Source organism: Pristiophorus japonicus, chromosome 18, assembly GCF_044704955.1.
Source record: "Pristiophorus japonicus isolate sPriJap1 chromosome 18, sPriJap1.hap1, whole genome shotgun sequence".
NCBI classification, from domain to species: Eukaryota; Metazoa; Chordata; class Chondrichthyes; family Pristiophoridae; genus Pristiophorus; species Pristiophorus japonicus.
Window position 1 is genome coordinate 52090206 of NC_091994.1, and position 20801 is coordinate 52111006.

The 20801-nt window shown below is 47.0% G+C and overlaps 1 protein-coding gene across 2 annotated transcripts in view; it reads left to right on the top strand.

Moving 5' to 3' along the window:
• Positions 1-5271: 5271 nt before the first annotated feature.
• The window catches only part of LOC139228725 (scaffold attachment factor B1-like), a 47337-nt gene continuing 31807 nt past the window's right edge, over positions 5272-20801 (top strand). For both annotated transcript variants that reach the window (XM_070860013.1, XM_070860014.1), the window contains exons 1-8: positions 5272-5503; positions 9110-9191; positions 9573-9634; positions 11868-12011; positions 12936-12992; positions 15961-15988; positions 19017-19485; positions 20599-20648. In XM_070860013.1, the coding sequence (XP_070716114.1) occupies positions 5351-5503; positions 9110-9191; positions 9573-9634; positions 11868-12011; positions 12936-12992; positions 15961-15988; positions 19017-19485; positions 20599-20648 (1045 nt within the window). In that variant the 5' untranslated portion in view covers positions 5272-5350. The remainder of the gene's footprint in view (positions 5504-9109; positions 9192-9572; positions 9635-11867; positions 12012-12935; positions 12993-15960; positions 15989-19016; positions 19486-20598; positions 20649-20801) is intronic.

The window sequence follows — 20801 nt, forward strand, 5'->3', positions numbered from 1 at the left end:
GTCACCCCCTTAAGCAGTCTGCTTGCCTACTTCTTACAAAAGTTGACTTCCATTGCCCTGTATCTACTGGGATGTAACTGGGATGTGGGACTCGAGCAATGAATTTCCCTTGTGATCTGGCCCTCCATGTCTTAGGTACGTATAATCCTTCAATCTCTCTGAAGGGCGACCGAGTGAACACTGAGTGAGGTGAACTTGGATTTCAATTGTCATCTAATTCTAATTCTTGAGCATCCCTGATTATAATCGCTCAACCAACTTTGGCCGTGCCTTCTGTTGCCTCGGCCCCAAGCTCAGGAATTCCCTGCTTAAACCTCTCTACCTGTCTTTCCTCCTGCAAGACACTCCTTAAAACCTACGTTTTTGACTCAGCTTTCGTTCACCTGCGCTAGTTTCTACTTATGCGGCTCAGTGTCAATTTTTTTATCGCATAATACTCCTGTGAAGCGCCTTGGGACGTTTCATCACGTTAAAGGCGCTATATAAATGCAAGTTGTTGTTGCTTTATTTCATGGTAAAATACACGTTGAGTTTGGTACAAACAATACAACTATTTCAAACAAAACTTTATATCAAGTGCACTCTTTTGGTAAGGGCACAAGAACCCATAAATTTAGAAATTAACTGGGAAATTTGCCAATCAATTTAAAATTCTGTTCCCGTGGGTGCTGATGCACTCCAGTCCCGCGGAAGTGCGTCCTCCATCTCCAGGGACACCCTGGCGCGAATGCAGGTACAAACAGGACAACTTCTATTCCCTGGACTGGAGGAATAGAAAAAGCTGCACCTTGCTTGGTTAACATCCACCAATCAGGAAGCAGCCTTTTCCAGTCCTCCAGGCTCAGGGTTGTAAGGAGCTGAAGTTTCCAAGTGTTTTGGCTTCAGAGGCGGGGGAAATGGAGGATGTGTAATTACATAACAAGAAAATATAGACAGGAATAAATAGAGAGAAGTATTTATTGTATCTCATGTTGATGAAATATTAAGAATTGCAACATTTATACAGTGATTAACATGAAAAGTTGGTAAGAAAGCCAAAAGAAGACTTGCATTTATATAACGCCTTTCATGACCTCAGGACCTCCCAAGACGCTTCACACACAATGAAATACTTTTCAAGGGCAAACACTGTTGTAATATAGGGAAACACACAGGAAGCTCCCACAAAAAGCAATGAAATAATGACCAAATAATCCGTTTTTGGTGTTGGTTGCAGGATATATATTGACCAAAATAGTGGGAGAACTCCTCTGCTCTTCTTCGAAAAGCGCCATGGGATCTTTTACATCCACCCGAAAATTTAACATCTCATCCAAAAGACGGCACCTCCGACAGCAATTCAATTAGATCATGGCTGATCTGTTTCTTAACTCCATCTACCCGCCTTGGCTCTGTAACCCATAATACTATGCCAAAGAAAAACCTGTCAATCTGATGTAATTGGCATCACGGAGACATGACTCCAGGGTGACCAAGGCTGGGAACTCAACATCCAGGGATATTCAACATTTAGGAAGGATAGACAGAAAGGAAAAGGAGATGGGGTGGCGTTGCTGGTTAAAGAGGAAATTAACGCAATAGTAAGGAAGGACATTAGCTTGGATGATGTAGAATCAGTATGCGTGGAGCTACGGAATCCCAAAGGGCAGAAAATGCTAGTGGGAATTGTGTACAACTCACCAAACAATAGCAGTGAGGTTGGGGACAACACCAAACGAGAAATTAGGGATGCGTGCAATAAAGGTACAGCAGTTATCATGGGCGACTTTAATCTACATTTGCATTGGGCTAACAAAACTGGTAGCAATGCGGTGGAGGAGGATTTCCTGGAGTGTATTAGGGATGGATTTCTAGACCAATATGTCGAGGAGCCAGCTAGAGGGCTGGCCATCCTAGATTGGGTGATGTGTAATGAGAAAGGACTATTGAGTAATCTTGTTGTGCAAGGCCCCTTGGGGAAGAGTGACCATAATATGGTAGAATTCTTTGTTAAGATGGAGAGTGACACAGTTAATTCAGAGACTAGGGTCCTGAACTTAAGGAAAGGTAACTTCGATGGTATGAGATGTGAATTGGCTAGAATAGACTGGCGAATGATACTTAAAGGGTTGACGGTGGATAGGCAATGGCAAACATTTAAAGATCATATGGATGAATTTCAACAATTGTACATCCCTGTCTGGAGTAAACATAAAACTGGGAAGGTGGCTCAACCGTGGCTAACAAGGGAAATTAAGGATAATGTTAAATCCAAGGAAGAGGCATATAAATTGGCCAGAATTAGCAGCAAACCTGAGGACTGAATTCAGCAGAGGAGGACAAAGGGTTTAATTAGGAGGGGGGAAATAGAGTATGAAAGGAAGCTTGCCGGGAACATAAAAACTGACTGCAAAAGCTTCTATAGATATGTAAAGAGAAAAAGATTAGTGAAGACAAACGTAGGTCCCTTGCAGTCAGATTCAGGTGAATTTATAATGGGGAACAAAGAAATGGCGGACCAGTTAAACAAATACTTTGGTTCTGTCTTCACGAAGGAAGACACAAATAACCTTCTGGAAATACTAAGGGAGCAAGGGTCTATTGAGAAGGAGGAACTGAAGGAAATCCTTATTTGGTGGGAAATTGATGGGATTGAAGGCCGATAAATCCCCGGGGCCTGATAGTCTGCATCCCAGACTACTTAAGGAAGTGGCCCTAGAAATAGTGGATGCATTGGTGATCATTTTCCAACAGTATATCGACTCTGGATCGGTTCCTATGGACTGGAGGGTAGCTAATGTAACACCACTTTTTAAGAAGGGAGGGAGAGAGAAGGTGGGTAATTATAGACCAGTTAGCCTGACATCAGTAGTGGGGAAAATGTTGGAATCAATTATTAAAAGATGAAATAGCAGCACATTTGGTAAGCAGTGATGGGATCGGTCCAAGTCAGCATGGATTTATGAAAGGGAAATCCTGCTTGATAAATCTTCTAGAATTTTTTGAGGATGTAATTGGTAGAGTGAACAAGGGAGAACTGGTGGATGTGGTGTATTTGGACTTTCAAAAGGCTTTTGACAAGGTCCCACACAAGAGATTGGTGTGCAAAATTAATGGGGGTAATGTACTAAAGTGAACAGAGAACTGGTTGGCAGACAGGAAGCAGGGAGTCGGGATAAATGGGTCCTTTTCAGAATGGCAGGCAGTGACTAGTGGAGTGTCGCAGGGCTCAGTGCTGGGACCTCAGCTCTTTACAATATACATTAACGATTTAGATGAAGGAATTGAGTGTAATATCTCCAAGTTTGCGGTTGACACTAAACTAGGTGGCGGTGGGAGCTGTGAGGAGGACGCTAAGAGGCTGCAGGGTGACTTGGACAGGTTAGGTGAATCGGCAAATGCATGGCAGATTCAGTATAATGTGGATAAATGTGAGGTTATCCATTTTGGGGGCAAAAACGCGAAGGCAGAATATTATCTGGATGGCGGCAGATTAGGAAAAGGGGAGGTGCAACGAGACTTGGGTGTCATGGTTCATCAGTCACTGAAAGTGGGCATGCAGGTACAGCAGGCAGTGAAGAAGGCAAATGGTATGTTGGCTTTCACAGCTAAGGGATCTGAGTATTGGAGCAGGAAGGTCTTACTGCAGTTGTACGGGCCTTAGTGAGGCCTCACCTGGAATATTGTATTCAGTTTTGGTCTCCTAATCTGAGGAAGGAAGTTCTTGCTGTTGAGGGAGTGCAGCGAAGGTTCACCAGACCGATTCCAGGGATGGCTGGGCTGTCATATGAGGAGAGACTGGATCAACTGGGCCTTTATTCACTGGAATTTAGAAGGATGAGAGGGGATCTCATAGAAACTTATAAGATTCTGACGGGACTGGACAGGTTAGATGCGGGAAGAATGTTCCCGATGTTGGGGAAGTCCAGAACCAGGAGACATTGTCTTAGGATAAGGGGTAGGCCATTTAGGACTGTGATGAGGAGAAACTTCTTCACTCAGAGAGTTGTTAATGTATATAATTCCCTGCCGCAGAGAGTTGTTGATGCCAGTTCATTGGATATATTCAAGAGGGAGTTAGATATGGTCCTTACGGCTAAGGGGATCAAGGGGTATGGAGAGAAAGCAGGAAAGGGGTACTGAAGGAATGATCAGCCATGATCTTATTGAATGGCAGTGCAGGCTTGAAGGGCCGAATGGCCTACTCCCGCACCTATTTTCTATGTTTCTATGTAAAGCTCATGGTATTGGGGGTAATGTACTGACGTGGATAGAGAACTGGTTGGCAGACAGGAAGCAGAGAGTCGGGATAAACGGGTCCTTGGCAAGTGGGGTGCCGCAGGGCTCAGTGCTGGGACCCCAGCTATTTACAATATACATTAATGATTTGAATGAGGGAGTTGAGTATTATTTCTCCAAGTTTGCAGATGACACTAAGCTGGGTGGCAGTGTGAGCTGTGAGGAGGATGCTAAAAGGCTGCAGGGGGACTTGGACAGGTTAGGTGAGTGGGCAAACGAGTGGCAAATGCAGTATAATATGGATAAATGTGAGGTTATCCACTTTGGTGGCAAAAACACGAAGACAAAATATTATCTGAATGGTGGCAGATTAGGGAAAGGGGAGGTGCAACGAGACCTGGGTGTCATGGTACATCAGTCATTGAAAGTTGGCCTGCAGATACAGTAGGTGGTGAAGAAGGCCAATGGTATGTTGGCCTTCATTGCTCGGAGATTTGAGTATAGAAGCAGGGAGGTCTTACTGCAGTTGTACAAGGTCTTAGTGAGTACTCCAGGTGTGGTCTCACCAAGGCCCTGTGCAATTGCAGCAAGATTTGCTTACTCTTATACACTAACCCCCTTGCAATAAAGGAGAATATGCCATTTGTCTTCCTTGTTGTTTGCTGTACCTACACTAAGCAGCCTGTCCTCATAATTTAATCCTTTTACTGAACGCTGTTACCCCAGATGGGGTCTAACCAAATCTTTATATAAACTGTAACATAACTTCACCTCTTTATTCTCCAGCCCCCTTGAGATAAAGACCAACATTCCATCAGCCCATTAAATTGTTAGTACCTGACCACTAGTGATTTATGTACTTGGATCCCTTGTCATGAATATAGTGTTGCAGACAGGGAGGGTTTTCTGGGTTTGACATTAACGTTGTTAAATTGTGGAATTGAAAGCAGCTTAACTTTGAGTACAATGAGATGCTCGGCCCCGCCCTCCCTGAGGGGGTGTGGTTAGCGCCTGCGCAGTGGCGGCGGCGAGCGCGCACGGCCCTGCGCAGAGCATGCGCAGTGGCGACGGAGGTAAGGCGCCATTTTGTGGAGCTTTGAGCCCGGTGTTTTGCGGAAAGTGAACGGCTGCAATGGCGGAGGAGAATGTTGCTGTGGTGCCCGCTGTCGAGGGCGGACTGCGCAAGCTTGCCGAGCTCAAGGTGGTGGATTTGAAAGCGGAACTGAAAAAGAGAAATCTCGACACCAGCGGCAACAAAAGCTCTCTAATGGAGCGGCTGCGGCAGGTGAGGGAAGGCCTGGGGTGTGTGGGGGAGGGGAGAGAGTCGGGTGGGGAGAGGAGAGGGAGCGATTGTGGGGAGAGGAGAGGGAGTGATTGTGGGGAGAGAAGGGGTGGGAGTGTGCAGGAGGGGAGAGAGGGGGTGTGTGTGGGGGAGTGGAGAGAGAGAGAGAGTGTGTGGGGGAGGGGAGAGAGTCGGGTGGGGAAAGGAGAGGGAGCGAGTGTGGGGAGAGGAGAGGGAGCGAGTGTGGGGAGAGAAGGGGTGGGAGTGTGCAGGAGGGGAGAGAGGGGGTGTGTGTGGGGGAGTGGAGAGAGAGAGAGAGTGTGTGGGGGAGGGGAGAGAGAGAGTGTGCAGGAGGGGGGGAGAGAGAAAGAGAGTGTGTGTGTGCAGGAGGGGGGAGAGAGAGAGAAAGTGTGGGGGGGGGAAGAGAGAGGGTGTGGGGGGGGGAGAGAGAGGGTGTGGGGGGGGAGAGAGAGAGAGAGTGGGGGAGGGGAGAGAGAGGGTGTGGGGGAGGGGAGAGAGAGGGTGTGGGGGGGGGGAGAGAGAGAGAGTGGGGGAGGGGAGAGAGAGAGAGTGGGGGAGGGGAGAGAGAGAGAGTGGGGGAGGGGAGAGAGAGAGAGTGGGGGAGGGGAGAGAGAGAGAGTGGGGGAGGGGGGAGGGGAGAGAGAGTGGGGGAGGGGGGAGGGGAGAGAGAGTGGGGGAGGGGAGAGAGAGAGAGTGGGGGAGAGTGGGGGAGGGGGGAGAGTGGGGGAGGGGGGAGAGTGGGGGAGAGTGCAGGAGGGGGGGAGAGAGAAAGAGAGTGTGTGTGCAGGAGGGGGGAGAGAGAGAGAGAGTGGGGGAGGGGAGAGAGAGAGTGTGTGGGGGAGAGAGAGAGAGAGTATGTGGGGGAGGGGAGAGAGAGAGTGTGTGGGGGAGGGGAGAGAGAGAGGGTGTGGGAGGAGAGAGAGGGCGTGGGGGAGGGGAGAGAGAGAGAGCGTGGGGGAGAGAGAGAGAGAGAGAGCGTGGTGGAGTGGCGAGAGAGAGAGCGTGGTGGAGTGGCGAGAGAGAGAGCGTGGGGGAGTGGCGAGAGAGAGAGCGTGGGAGAGTGGCGAGAGAGAGAGCGTGGGGGAGTGGCGAGAGAGAGAGCGTGGGGGAGTGGCGAGAGAGAGAGCGTGGGGGAGTGGCGAGAGAGAGAACGTGGGGGAGTGGCGAGAGAGAGAACGTGGGGGAGTGGCGAGAGAGAGAGCGTGGGGGAGTGGCGAGAGAGAGAGCGTGGGGGAGTGGCGAGAGAGAGAGCGTGGGGGAGTGGCGAGAGAGAGAGCGTGGGGGAGTGGCGAGAGAGAGCGCGTGGGGGAGTGGCGAGAGAGAGAGCGTGGGGGAGTGGCGAGAGAGAGAGCGTGGGGGAGTGGCGAGAGAGAGAGCGTGGGGGAGTGGCGAGAGAGAGAGCGTGGGGGAGTGGCGAGAGAGAGAGCGTGGGGGAGTGGCGAGAGAGAGAGCGTGGGGGAGTGGCGAGAGAGAGAGCGTGGGGGAGTGGCGAGAGAGAGAGAGCGTGGGGGAGTGGCGAGAGAGAGAGAGCGTGGGGGAGTGGCGAGAGAGAGAGAGCGTGGGGGAGTGGCGAGAGAGAGAGCGTGGGGGAGTGGCGAGAGAGAGCGTGGGGGAGTGGAGAGAGAGAGAGCGTGGGGGAGTGGAGAGAGAGAGAGCGTGGGGGAGTGGCGAGAGAGCGAGCGTGGGGGAGTGGAGAGAGAGCGAGCGTGGGGGAGTGGAGAGAGAGCGTGGGGGAGTGGAGAGAGAGCGAGCGTGGGGGAGTAGAGAGAGAGAGAGCGAGCGTGGGGGAGAGAGAGCGAGCGTGGGGGAGTGGAGAGAGAGAAAGCGAGCGTGGGGGAGTGGAGAGAGAAAGCGAGCGTGGGGGAGTGGAGAGAGAGCGTGGGGGAGTGGAGAGAGAGAGAGCGTGGGGGAGTGGAGAGAGAGAGAGAGAGAGCGTGGGGGAGTGGAGAGAGAGAGAGAGCGTGGGGGAGTGGAGAGAGAGAGAGAGCGTGGGGGAGTGGAGAGAGAGAGAGAGAGCGTGGGGGAGTGGAGAGAGAGAGAGAGCGTGGGGGAGTGGCGAGGGAGAGATTGGGGTGGGGACATGGAGAGAGAGTCGAGGTTGACTTAATGACCAGTCTGTGTCTGCTCTCCTGAAGTCTATTACTATCCTCATTGTTTACTACATTTCCAAATTTTGTATCATCTGCAAACTTTGAAATGTTCTGCATACCCAAGTCTAGGTCTTAATACGTATCGAAAAGAGCAGTGATCCTAATACTGACCCCTGGGGGGGCACCACTGCACACTTCCCTCCAGTCTGAAAAACAACTGGTCATCGCTGCTCTGCTTTCTGTCTCGTAACCGGTTTTGTATCCACGCTGCCACTTTAATCCCATGGGCTTTAATTTTGTTGACCGGTCTATTATGTGGTATTTTACCAGTTGCCTTTTGAAAGTCCATGTACACAACATCCACTGCACTACCCTCATCAACCCTCTCTGTTGCTTCATCAAAGGACTCGATTAAATTAATCAAACATGATTTGCCTTTAACAAAACTATGCTGGCTTTCATTAATTCGCCCAAATGACAATTAATTTGGTCTTGAATTATTGTCTCAAAGTTTCCCCACATTCGGCTGACTGGTCTGTAATTGCTGGGTTTATCCCCCTCCCCTATTTTAAACAGTGGTGTAACATTTCCAATCCTCCAGTCTATTGGCATCACTCCCATATCTGAGGTGGATTGGAAGATTGTGGCTCGAGCCTCTGCAATTTCCACCCTTACTTCTCTCAGTAAACTAGGATGTACCCCATCCGGCTGGTGATTTTTGTACTTTATGGATTGCCAACCTAAGTACATCCTCTTTACCCATTTTTATCCTACCCAATATCGCTACTGTCCCGTCTTTCGGGAGAGACGTTAAATCAAGGCCTCATTCACTGCCACCTCAGGTGGTTGTAAAATATCCTATGGCACTATTTCAAAGAAAAGCAGGGGAGTTATCCCCGGTGTCTTAGCCAATATTTATCCCTCAACCAACTTCACAAAATAAAAGCAGATTGTCTGGTCATTATCACATTGTTGTTTGTGGGAACGTGCTGCGTTTCCTACATTATAACAGTGACTACAACAAGAAGTACTTTGGCTGTAAAGCACTTTGGGACATCCGGTGGTCCTGAAAGGCGCTAAATAAATGCAAGTTTTTTTTACTGTGACACTGGCAGCATCCTCTTCTCTAGTGAAGACATGTGGAAAGTACTCATTTCGTACCTCAGCCATGCTCTCTGCCTCCACAAGAAGATCTCCTTTTTGGTCCTTTATCGGTCCCACCCTTTCTTCAACTACTCTTTTACTATATCTGTGTTTTATAAAAGACTTTTGGGTTCCTTTTTTTGTTAGCTGTTGATCTATTCTCATGCTCTCTCTCTGAGCCTCTTCCCATTTTTAGATCTCCTGTTGTGCACATTTTCCTACCTGTGGCACTGCTGAAATCTATCACCTGCAGCCATTATCAGGCGCAGCTGACCTGTTTAGTTTCCAAAGTATGATGGCATCATATCACAATTCTGACTTTAACCCATGCTAATGACTGGATTCCTGTCTTCAGGTGATACAAGAGGAAGGAGGAAACCCTGATGAAATTTCAATCAGCCCAGAGACCCCAATCATGTCAAAAACGATGGGAAAAGGTAGGAAAAATAGACATTTTCAAGATGCAAATATAACATTTTTTACTTTAGTATATTTTTGTGTTTGCTTGTTGAACTGAGGCATCGTTGCTAGAAAGTGGGATGTTTTTACTTCAAGGACCTTGTTTGTATCAATTGTAGTTCCCTGTAAACTGGCTCAAGTCAAGGAGAGAGTGGCATTTCCTTTCCCACATTGGCCATCCTTGAGTCCTGCTGGGTGCAGAGGATACTTTGATTTGATCAGTATGGGCTGCAATTGAGCCCAGCTGACAACAGTCAGCATTAACCTACTGCACCATCCAGTCCACAAGAAGGCATGCTTTCTCCTGGAAGATAAAAATGTAATTGCCATGTGGTTTACATGTTTGCTTTGTTCTTTAGGGCTCCGAGCTGAGGACGGTGATACTGAAGACTGTGCAGAAGAGGATTTTGGTGAAAAGAAGGCAAGTGATACAGGACTGATATCTCAAATAATTGATTCATACCGATATTTAATTACAGCTCATTGACTGCCATTTGATTTCCACAGGTATATTTATGAAGACGTTTCTTCAAATTTAAGTCCCATTTCTCCTGACCAAGGCATGCATCAGAGCTTTAGAACAGAGAGACTGAGCCGGGTGGAGAATGGGGATGTTTTGGAGTGATGGAGAAGATTTGGAGTCGGAAATTCGGCTCAGGGTCCAATAGGACGCAGAGGTTGCAAACAGTCAGTTTCTGCCTGACAGTGGCCAGGGAGTGGGATGGAATCGGTGGGGATTGAATTGGTGGCGAGGGAAGAGTTTGTGGCGGGTGCTGAAGACAACGGGTTTGGTCTTCCTGCTGTTTAATTTTAGGAAATTGTCTCAGTCCTAACCAGATATTGCATTAGCAGTTGTAACAATAGAGGCTGAGAGGTGGTAGTTGGGTGTAGTAAACGCAAGTGTGGAAGTCAACCCCTTGTCTTTGGATGATGTTGCTGAGGGGCAGCATGTAGATGAGGGAAAGGTGGGGGCCATGGATAGAATCTTGGGGGACTCCGGAGGTAATGGTTTGTTGGTGGAAAGAGAAACCACTTCTGGCTACGATTCAACAGAAGAGTGGAACCAGGCAAGGCCAGTCCCCCTCAGCTGCACAATGGTGGGGATACGTTGGAGGAGGATGATGTGGTTGACTAGCAAATGCTGCAGAGAAATTGAGGAGATTGAGACGGGATAATGCACCATGGTCATATAGGATGTTATTTATGACCTTAATTAGGACTCTTTCAGAGCTGTAACGGATAGAAACCTGATTGGAGAGATTTAGACACGTAGTTGCGGGAAAGATGGGCACAGATTTGGGAGGTTTTGGAGAGGAAAGTGATGTTGGTGATTTGGCGGTGGTTTGCACGGCCAAAGGGTTGAAGATGAGGCAGTTTTGAAAGGGACGGGGACAGTACCTGAGGAAAGGGAACCATCTACAATATCAGCTTGCATGGGGCCAGGAAGAGGACTTTGGTGGTCAGCAATTTAATGCAAATGGGGTTTATAGAGCAGGAGGTGGATCATGTGGACACTGAGCTCTACAATTTATATAGCACAGAAAACTAGGCACATTTTATACAGTTACGAGTCGATGATTCGTGGCATTGTGCAGGAGGTGACAAGGCCACCCTGTACAGCTATAGTAATGAGAGTCCAGCTAGGTTCGTAGAAGACTTTCTGTCTATTGCTGTTTGAGGAAGGGGCACTCTGGTTTTAAGAACCAGTGGTGTTCTAAACCTATTGTTGACAAGTGCCTGAGAGCATGTTTCTCCTGCTCTTCCCTGGTAATGCTCATACATAGCCATGTGACTAAGGCAGTAACGACATGGGCATTTTGTAGAAACTGCCATCCAACCACTGATTGCTGCCGGGTTTTGGGGATTGTAACATGGCCATTCTCGTGAGTACTGTTCAACAGTGCAATGGGTTGCATAGAAATATGGAAATCTACAGCGCAAAGGAAGCCATTTCGGCCCATCATGACCTCACCGGCCGACAAAGACTCACAAGGCCCTCGGTCAGCAGCCCTAAAGGTTACATATAAACCAATGAACAATGGCAGAAAGGTAAAAAGCATCCGGTCCAACCAGTCCGCCCCACACAACTGCGACACCCCATGCATCGCAACATTTTACACTCCACCCCAACTGGAGCCATGCGATCTCCCAGGAGAGGCAAAAACCAGATTTAAAAACCCAGGCCAATTGAAGAAAAACAAATCCAGCAAAATTCCTCTCCCAACCCTCCAGGCAATCGAAACTAATCCAGGAGATCACTCTGGCCATATTAGATTCCCTGCAGTACTTACCATCGTATCTGCGCCAGCCAACAAGAGGTTATCCAGTCTAATCCCACTTACCAGCTCTAGGTCAGGGTTACGGCACTTCAGGTGCTCATCCAAGCACCGTTTAAATGTGGTGAGGGTTTCTGCATCCACTACCCTTCCAAACAGTGAGTTCCAGACCCCCACAACCCTCTGGGTGAAGATGCTTCCCCTCCGATCACCTCTGAACCTTCCACCAACCACCTTAAACCTATGCCCCCTCGTAATTGACCCCTCCATCAAGGGAACCAGGCCCTTACTATCCATTATATCCAGGCTCCTCAAAATTTTATACACCTCAATGAGATCTCCTTTGTTCATAGCTTGATTGTTCTTCCTTCACCGCAGGAGGATATTGAAGCTTTTGTTGATCAGCTACAGGATACCGAAGTGACGGACATTTCAGAAGCAGGAGATGCTGCACGTGCAGGTGCAGACGGTGATGTGGACAAAGGCAGCAAGCAAAATCCAGAATTGACTTCAGTTCAAAAAGTAAGGAGGTTATTAATGATTGTAATGTGTGCAATTTCTAATGGAGTCAATAGCCCCAATAATAACACTGAGGGGGGAAGGATTTGTTGACTGGAAACTCAAGTTCAGCAGGACCTGTTATAAATGTTTTCAACAGTTTATCCGGCCGATAGTCGGCCAGCTTGACAGGGTAGGCTGACTGGCTGGAAAGCAACTGGGGAGCTGATCGCAAGTAAGTCCAACATTGCGGTGGGGAGGGGTCAGACATTGGGGGGTGGAGGGTAGGGTGGTGGAATTGGGGTTGTCGAACATCTGGGGGTGGTGGGGGAGTTGAACATTGTGGGGCGGTTGGAGAGTCTAACGTGCAGGGCGTCAAACATCGGAGGGGGGGGGGGGGAGGGCAGCCAATCGCGGGGGTCCCATTGGACCAATTGTGGGGGTCCCATTGCTGGGGTAAATGATAGCTAGGGGAGCTGGGGAAAGCACTCTTGCTCCTGGCCCAAAAGCAATGCTGTAAAGGCACTTACCCGATAGATTCTTCCCTCGCTTCTGCTGCCTGGTTTCCCTGCTGGTATTAACAAAAAAACTTCACTCAAAATGGAGGCATGCAGCTTACTTAAAATATTTTAGTGTGCGACCTGCTACGTCAGAGCGGGTTGGGCGCATTCTCCTGACTCTCCTCGGTTAAAACCGGTAGTGTGCAGGTTGGGATCTGGCTGCTCATTTAAAAGTTTTTTTTAAACGCCCCCCCCCCCCCCCAACCAAGCCCGGTGGGTTAGAATTTCCCCCAATGTCTCCAGGCGTGAGACCAGGCATTCATTCGACATTTAAATCGGGGAGGGAAAGCCGGGGGCTTAAGTTAAAATGTGTTTTATTTGAACTTCAATTGATCGTAGTCTATGTGACCATTGTTTGGGTTAATGTTGTGAATATTTTCTGTTTGAGGAGCCAAATAGGACAACGGAAGACGCAACAGAGGGAGAGCCAATGCAAGTTACTGAAGTAAGATAGAACTTCATTCGAACATTTTACATTACTACACATTATTTGAGGGTTGATTTTGTGAAAGATGCTTCAGATTGAATGTATAAGGTTTTTTTGAATATTTACCTTTCCTTTTTGTTCATTATAGCATAGTTAGAGGAGTGGAAGATGCCTGTGTGTGATTTCTTTTAATGTGGGGTGGTCGTTGCACACCGGCTACTACACGGGTTAAGCTGAGCAAGGTCTTGGTTATAGCATAACTGTCTGATGGAATGACGATTATGGTGCAGAAATTCAATTTTCTCTTTCCCGCGGGCGTTCGACTAGATTTTAGAGGAAAAAATGCGCACCTACCTGAAGCTGCTGTATCCGCTCGCGTTCCAGATCCACGGGCCTCCTCTCCCTGCGCGCCGCAGTGCGTGCTCATAGGGACATCTGTGAGCTGGAGTCACATGGCTCTGGCAAGCCAATCAAAGTACAGTATTTTCTCATTCATAATAATGGGAACTCCGTAAGTTGGAGTTCCCATTATTATGAGAAATTCCCCCCCACCCCAAACACCCAAAATACTAATTAAAAAAATAGAAAATATACATTACATATTTAAGATTCATTTAAATTAAAGTTATTAATGTATTATAAAAATATTTTCCTGATTTTTAAAGTTTTTAAAACTATGTCATAAAATAAACTTATCATAGTGGGGAGGGTTTTCAACAATAAAATATGATTTCATAACTTGAATTTAATGTTTTTATGTTCGAACACACTTTTGCCTATAACAGGCTATATGCCTGCTTTTTCAGGTGCAAGATTTTTGAGGACATTTGCCGGGCAAGTTATGGGTAAATCCCACAATCTTGCCCGTACAACTGTCCTCGCTTTGGCTCAATCTGTCAAGCTCCAGATCAGAAAAGCCGGTTTTCAGCGCATTACGCACTGAAAACCAGCTTTTCCAATGCCTTCCCGGGTCCGTAGAATCTTCGTACGGGTCCGGGGACGTCGGAATTTCTACCCCATTATCTTAAACGAAACACAGGAACAGGAGTAGGCCACTCGAGCCTGCTCTCATTCAATTAGATCGTGGCAGTTCATATACCTCAATTCCACTGACCTGCTTTTGCTCCATGTCGTTTCATACCGTAGTGTCAGCTGTGGCTCAGCGGGCAGCATACTCGCCTCTGAGTCAGAAGGTTGTGGGTTCAAGTCCTATTTCAGAAACTTGAGCACAAAATCCAGGCTGACACTCCATTGCAGTGCTGAGGGAGTGCTGCACTGTCGAAGGTGTCGTCTTTTAGATGAGATGTTAAATCGAGGTCCCGTCTGCGCTCAGATGGACGTAAAAGATCCTATGGCACTATTTTGAAGAGCAGGGGAGTTATTCCTGGTGTCGTGTGTGGCCAATATTTATCCCTTAAACAAAATTACAAAAACAGATTATCTGGTCATTATCACATTGCTGTTTGTGGGAGCTTGCTGTGTGCAAGCTGGTTGCTGCGTTTCCCACATTACAACTGCAAAAGTACTTAATTGGCTGTAAAGCGCTTTGAGACGTCCGATGGTCGTGATATAAATCCAAGTCTTTACCTAACAAAAATCTATCAATCTCCGTCTTGAGAACTCCAATTGTCCCCCAGCATCCCCAGCCTTTGGGGCAGAGAGTTCCAGATTTCCACGATCTTCTGTGGAAAAGTGCTTCCTGATTTTCCTCCTAAATGGCCGAACTCTCATTTTAAGATTATATCCCTTTGTTCGAGATTCCCCAATCAGAGGAAATGGTTTCTCTTTCTCTACCCTGTCGAATCCATTTTCATAGAATCATAGAAATTTACAGCACGGAAGAGGCCATTTCGGCCCATCGTGTCCGTGCCGGCCGACCAAGAGCTATCCAGCCTAAATTTGAAACACATCGATCAGATGACCGCTCCATCCTCCATACCCGAGGGAAGTTTCAGCAGCCTGTCCTCTGAATTTAACCCTCGAAGCGGCTGTATGATTCTGGTGAATCTGCGCTGCGTCCCCTCCAATGCATCCTTCCTGACCGGTACCCTGAACTGAATGCAGTTACTCCAAACGGGGTCTGACCAAGGCTCTATGCAACTGAAGCATCACTACCATCCATTTGTAATCCAGCCCCCTTGACATAAAGGCAAATTATTATTGAAATAGACCCAACTTGGGAATAAGCAGAATACTTGCCCTATGATTCATGCCGGACTTTTAATGGTCCACATGTTACTGAGGAACTGGGAGGCACAGTGGGTTCACACATTGTCTGCTCACCTCTGGGACCTGTGCTTTGAATCTAGAGAAGGCTGCATGCATGTAAGTATGAGTCTGATTGTAACAGGCCTAGATGAAATTAGTTGAGAGAGCCTGAACTCTTGTTGTGCAAGTTCAGATATAGGTATTTCTTTTTTACTGTATTTGAGATTGCATGTAACAATTTCCATGTAGTTCAAAGAATATTCCAAGGCAAGGCCCTACAATGTCATTCCAAAGTGACTGTTTGAATATAGGTGTGCATTTTATCCTCATTGGGCAGTCAATACCATGATGTTTTGTATACCTGACATTGCATTACTCAGCAAAGCCCTCGCCCACATTACTTTCAATGAGGAAAGGGTTTTTGGAGCTGAGGTTTGGCCATGGTATGTCCATCACTCGCAAGCTTGGAACTGTTAAGATCTTAATGCTGAGCGGGAGACTAGTTCCTTTGTGGCAAGTCTATACATCCCATAAACTTACCATTTTACAAAAATTGAATGTAAATCGAATGCTGTTTTTAAAGATTTGGAAATGTATCCGCGCGCATTTGTTCATGGGTTAAATGATGAATCATGTCGCTCTTTCATCTTTCCTTGCATGGTTGCATACACGATGGCTGGCTTTAAACTGGGAAAGGGCTGTTGGTGTCATAATATAAATGGGCACGCCATAAAGTGTGACTATTTCTAATGCCTTTCTCTATTTCACTCCCTTTTAGGAAACTAAAGCGATACTAGAAGAAACAGGTATCTTGTAACTTTCTGACTAAACACTTCATCTGTCCCATTTCCCCTCCCCACCCACCCACCCACCCACCCCCGCTTTCAAAACGCAGCCACTGGTGAGGGTGGCAGCATTTTGTAGCAGTGGTCATTTGGACAGTAGAACAGCTGCAGGGAGACTGGAAAACTGAGGCGATGTGTCAATTTGGATCGTTCTGCATAACTGACCTGTTCTGATGCTTTCAGGCAGTTTACCACACCAACATTTTTCAGCTTTCAATAACAAATAGAGTTGGAAATGTTGATGTATTGTTTTATTAAACCAAAAATAGAATTTTTGAATTGTTTGTAAGTCTGAAACTGCAGTAAAGTAAAATTTACCCGTGGCTTCCTAGCCAAGTGGTCAACTTCAGCGAGACTTGGGTTTTATTTAGCTGTCCCATTCCTTACTGAGTCTGAGCTGCTGCCTGACTGCTTTGACCCAGTTGTTTAGGCTGTTTTGTTGCTCATTCAAGCTGCCAGTTGGTAGATATGATGCTCAACCTTCTGTGCGGGGGAGGACAGAGAGAGAACCTTGGATTAACCTTGATGGCCTAGCTCTGCTCCCATCAGCTGATCAGAATGGTCAAAGAAGACCTTGTTTGTAAAAATGGCTGGGAGAGGGGAGGGAATCAAATGGGAGCCATTCAGTACATAGTACAGTGATAGTGCTGTTAATGTGGAGTTGATGTTCCATGCTTGAAAAGTTAGCCTATTGCTGTTTTACTCTGCTTTTCACATTCTAGATAAGCAGCTTGTTTTAATCACTATCTAACATTTTTTTGTTGTTGGAATGCTGGAACTTTTAGACATTGAGTGCAGGTGGTGCTGTATGAAAATGTATTAAAAAATGCACCGAGATTAGTACAAGTCAGTTATATAGGGCTAAAAGAAAAACATTGCATTTATATAGCACTTTTCACAACCTCCGGATGCCCCAAAGCACTTCACGGCCAAGGACATAGTTTTGAAGGGTGGTCACTGTTGTAATGTGGGAAATACAGCAGTTAATTTGTGCACAGCAAGGTCCCACAAACAGCAATGAGAGAAATCACCAGATAATCCATCTTAATTATGTTGATTGAGGGATAAATGTTGGCCAGGTCATTGGTAGAACTCCCCAGCTCCTCTTCAAATAGTGCCATGAGATATTTTATATCCATCTGAGAGGGCAGATGGAGCCTCGATTTAACGTCTTATCTGAAAGGTGGCATCTCTGACAGTGCAGCGCTCCCTCAGTACTGCACTGGAATGTCAGTCTGGAATGTGCTCAAATCTCTGGCTTGGGGCTTGAACCCACAACCTTCTGACTCCGAGGGGGAGTGTTGCCGTGGAGCCGAGGCTGTAACAAGTTGTTTATTTCCAGCTCCAGAGCTTCCAGTGTCTATGCTTTCCAACGGGGGTGATCAAAACTGGGAGCCAGGAGGAGCTAAATAGAGCAAGATATCTGATTACGACAGGGTGCCCTTATTTTCCAAATCGAATCCAGGGGGACACAGGGTGGGAGCACAGCAAAGTAGCCAGGATGTGGTTCAAGAAAACCGGCATGGTGACATCGATGCTTCTGTGAGTGGAATACATATAGAGCCAATTTCACTTTAGGTTGAATCTCGAATCTTGTGTATGTTCTGGCAATAGTGCTGTACCATCTATACTTGTCCCCAAATACCCTAACTTTTAATTTCTCAATTTTAAATCTGTTCCAAACAGACTGAGATTTTCCATATAAGGTGTGAAGCATCATCTGTCTCAGAAGGTTTCAGAAATCTCTTCCCGGCGGGAGAATTTAGAGCTTGTCTTATTCAGTAAATACTAATCTGAGGTAAAGTGAATCCACTCGCCCACCCGCTCTCCCTGCGCCCTTGGCTTGTCCCGCACATTTTAAATGTTCCGCCCTCCGGCGAGCCACTGTTGGCTGAAATATGGGGTCAGGTGACACTCCCCCAGAGTGCAGTGTGGCCCGAGGTATTGATGGTGCCTTTTCTCTGCTATGCTGCATTGTGGGAAGGCGGAGCTGCCATTATCTCCTCCATTCAGCTGGCTCCTGGAATCCCTTCCTGAGCTCAGACCGGGCAGGAACGGGCCGAGAATCTCACTCCCCCCATGGTTTATGTACATTCGTGTTTATAAAATGATGAGTTTTCTGAACCAGGGACTCTTTCGTGAATATTGTTTTCCCGGGTGCACAGTACCCAATCTGGGGACTCTCGCTGGAAATCAGTGACATATGGTCAGACTAGATTAAGAAATCTGGGACCATTGGAACTAAGATTGGTACCTTGACGACTCTAATGTAGAGCCAAAGAAGTTCATACCAAATGGTACATGAAATGGAAAGGGGGAGTGCGTTTGTAGACTGGATGCTTAAGAATTCCAGTGTTATTTTAGCGCTCTCAAATTGTACTTTCAAATACAGATCTGGTGATTTGTAGAATTATACCAGACTACATTGTTCAGAATTACAGAAACCTTGTAGAAAGGGTAACAGTATTTTCTTAAATTAGTTTACTCCTTTGTAAGATTTCTTATTAGCTGACCTATTGGGGGGGGGGGGGGGGGAGGTATCCTGTATAAGAGGCTAAGGAAATGAAGCAGTTTGAAATCGTATAGAAACTGTTGAATTTCCTGTGTATGCGTGTACTAACATAGACTTTATATTGAAGAAATGAAGAACTGAAGAGTTGGGACTGGTAAACCACAATGGTGTACATTAGAGAGACGTGTTTCATAATGAAAATGTCAGCCCGGCATTCAATTTGAGATTATAAGGAGTTGAATAAATATTTTCAGTTCTCACCAGTTGACGTGCTCCTGTTGACATCTGGAGCAATTATCCTGTCATGGCTGAATTAGTGAGAAAGTAATAATTACACTGACAGTACCTTTCATGCTCCCTCAGTTTTCCAATCTCCCAGTGGGTGTAGGGGATGGGGAACATACTTAGCTCCACATGTATACTTGCTATATTTATTGTAATTAAATCTTGTGCTGTTCTATTCCATTCAACCCATAGAAAAGGAGAATGTAGCTGAGAATTCCGGGGAGGCTTGTAGTTCCGTTCCTACAGAGGAGGAGCCCCCTGAAGAGACACAGCTATTGATGCAATATATGATTGACGTGGATGCCTACCAGAAAGAGGAGGAAACAAGCACTGTAACCGAGGTTCAAGTGGAGGGCACAATTACATTGGACGAGGATAGTGAAATGCATCTGGATGGACCCAAGATGGAGACTGATTTTAAGCAGCCTGCCAAGGAAAAGGTGGACACTGAGAAGATGGATACGACTGAAAGTACGAGTGGGATGGAAAGTTGCCAGCAGGAGCATGACGCGGAACAGGCAGAGGCTGGGAGCACGGAGAAAGAACTGCAGCCAGGATCTGAGGAATGTAAAGACGATGCAAGGAAACTAGAAGATGAAGGTTCTGGCGAAGCAGCTAAGCAAGAACCTTCGATTGTAGAGGGAAGTGATCAGAAGAAGAGGTTTGTTGCTTATTAGTTCTAGACCAGATTTTCATTGATGCTAAAATGATTCCAAACTTGTCTCGTGAATTGGCCCATGCAGTGGTTGTAATTTTAGTTGATTTTATTTTTATTTAAAAGTTCTGAATAATCTTTTCCCTGTACCATTAGAGGCTGCTATTTTTGTTCTTACCATTCCTCCAACCTGCCGAGATTGCTTACAAACAGGGACTTTGGTCTGTGTGTACTCTTCACTGATGGTATCAAAATATAATTGAGGCAATTCCTGTCCGGATCTGTTTGTAGCTGGGTCTAAAACGTCATTGATGTTCACCTGCAAACATGTTTGTAAGTGTTTAATTCAGTGATGTACAGCTAACAGTAGCTGCGGTACTTGGGTAGTCACCCAGTCGCTTGCCTCAAAGCCGTCGCCCTCCTGGAATGGCTCGCGCTGCACCTTGCAGTGGCATGCTGCCGCGCGGTCCAGGGCTGTCGCCCCGCTCCTCTTGTAGCCCCGACTTCCGGCTTGTGCGTCACCAAAACCCAGGTCGCCAATTGGAGTGTGGGCAGGACCACCGGCGGGTCCCAGGTCCAGCAGAGGAGCGGGGAGATCTGGGTGGAGTAACGGCAAGAGATCGGGGCCCAAGAGATGCGAGGGTTCGGGGCCCAGAAGAGGCAAGGACCCAGGGGCAGCACGGGCCAGCCCACACTGCGATCGATGGACAGCAGGTGTATGTTTCCACACTAGGTCCATGCGGCAGAGCTTGGTCTCCGGTCGTCTTGGTTAACCCTTGCCACTGGATCAAGTCAGAGCTGTCAAGCCCGTGTGGTGGCTGGCATTCAACGGCCACCTCACATTAAAAGAATCCATGTACAGGCATCTTCCACCCTTCAATATGCAGTTCAGGACCTGGAATATCAGGTCCTTCATTGAAACACCTGTGAACTCATCCCTTTTTGGTGTGGAAGCGGGTCATCCTCGATATGAGGGACTGCCTAATACTATACACTATAATTGGGTAGGCATTAGAGAATTGCCCTTATAGACTGGATGGAAGTGTTGACACTTTGTCTTTCTTGAAACCATTTATGTGAGTTTCTAAATGCCTAACAACATCACCTTTGTGTCTTTAGCTCTGTTGAGGATGGAACAGGTACTAAGAATGAAACAAATCTGGAGAAAAGTAAGTCATAGACCCACCGATATAACCCATGTAAGCTTGTCTTCGCAGAGTATTTAACACGCATGTATGTTCTGTAAATGAAAGCAACTGGATAAACATTCAGAATACAGAAGAGATACTAAAAATGGCAACTCAATGTCTTTGTAGTCAGTT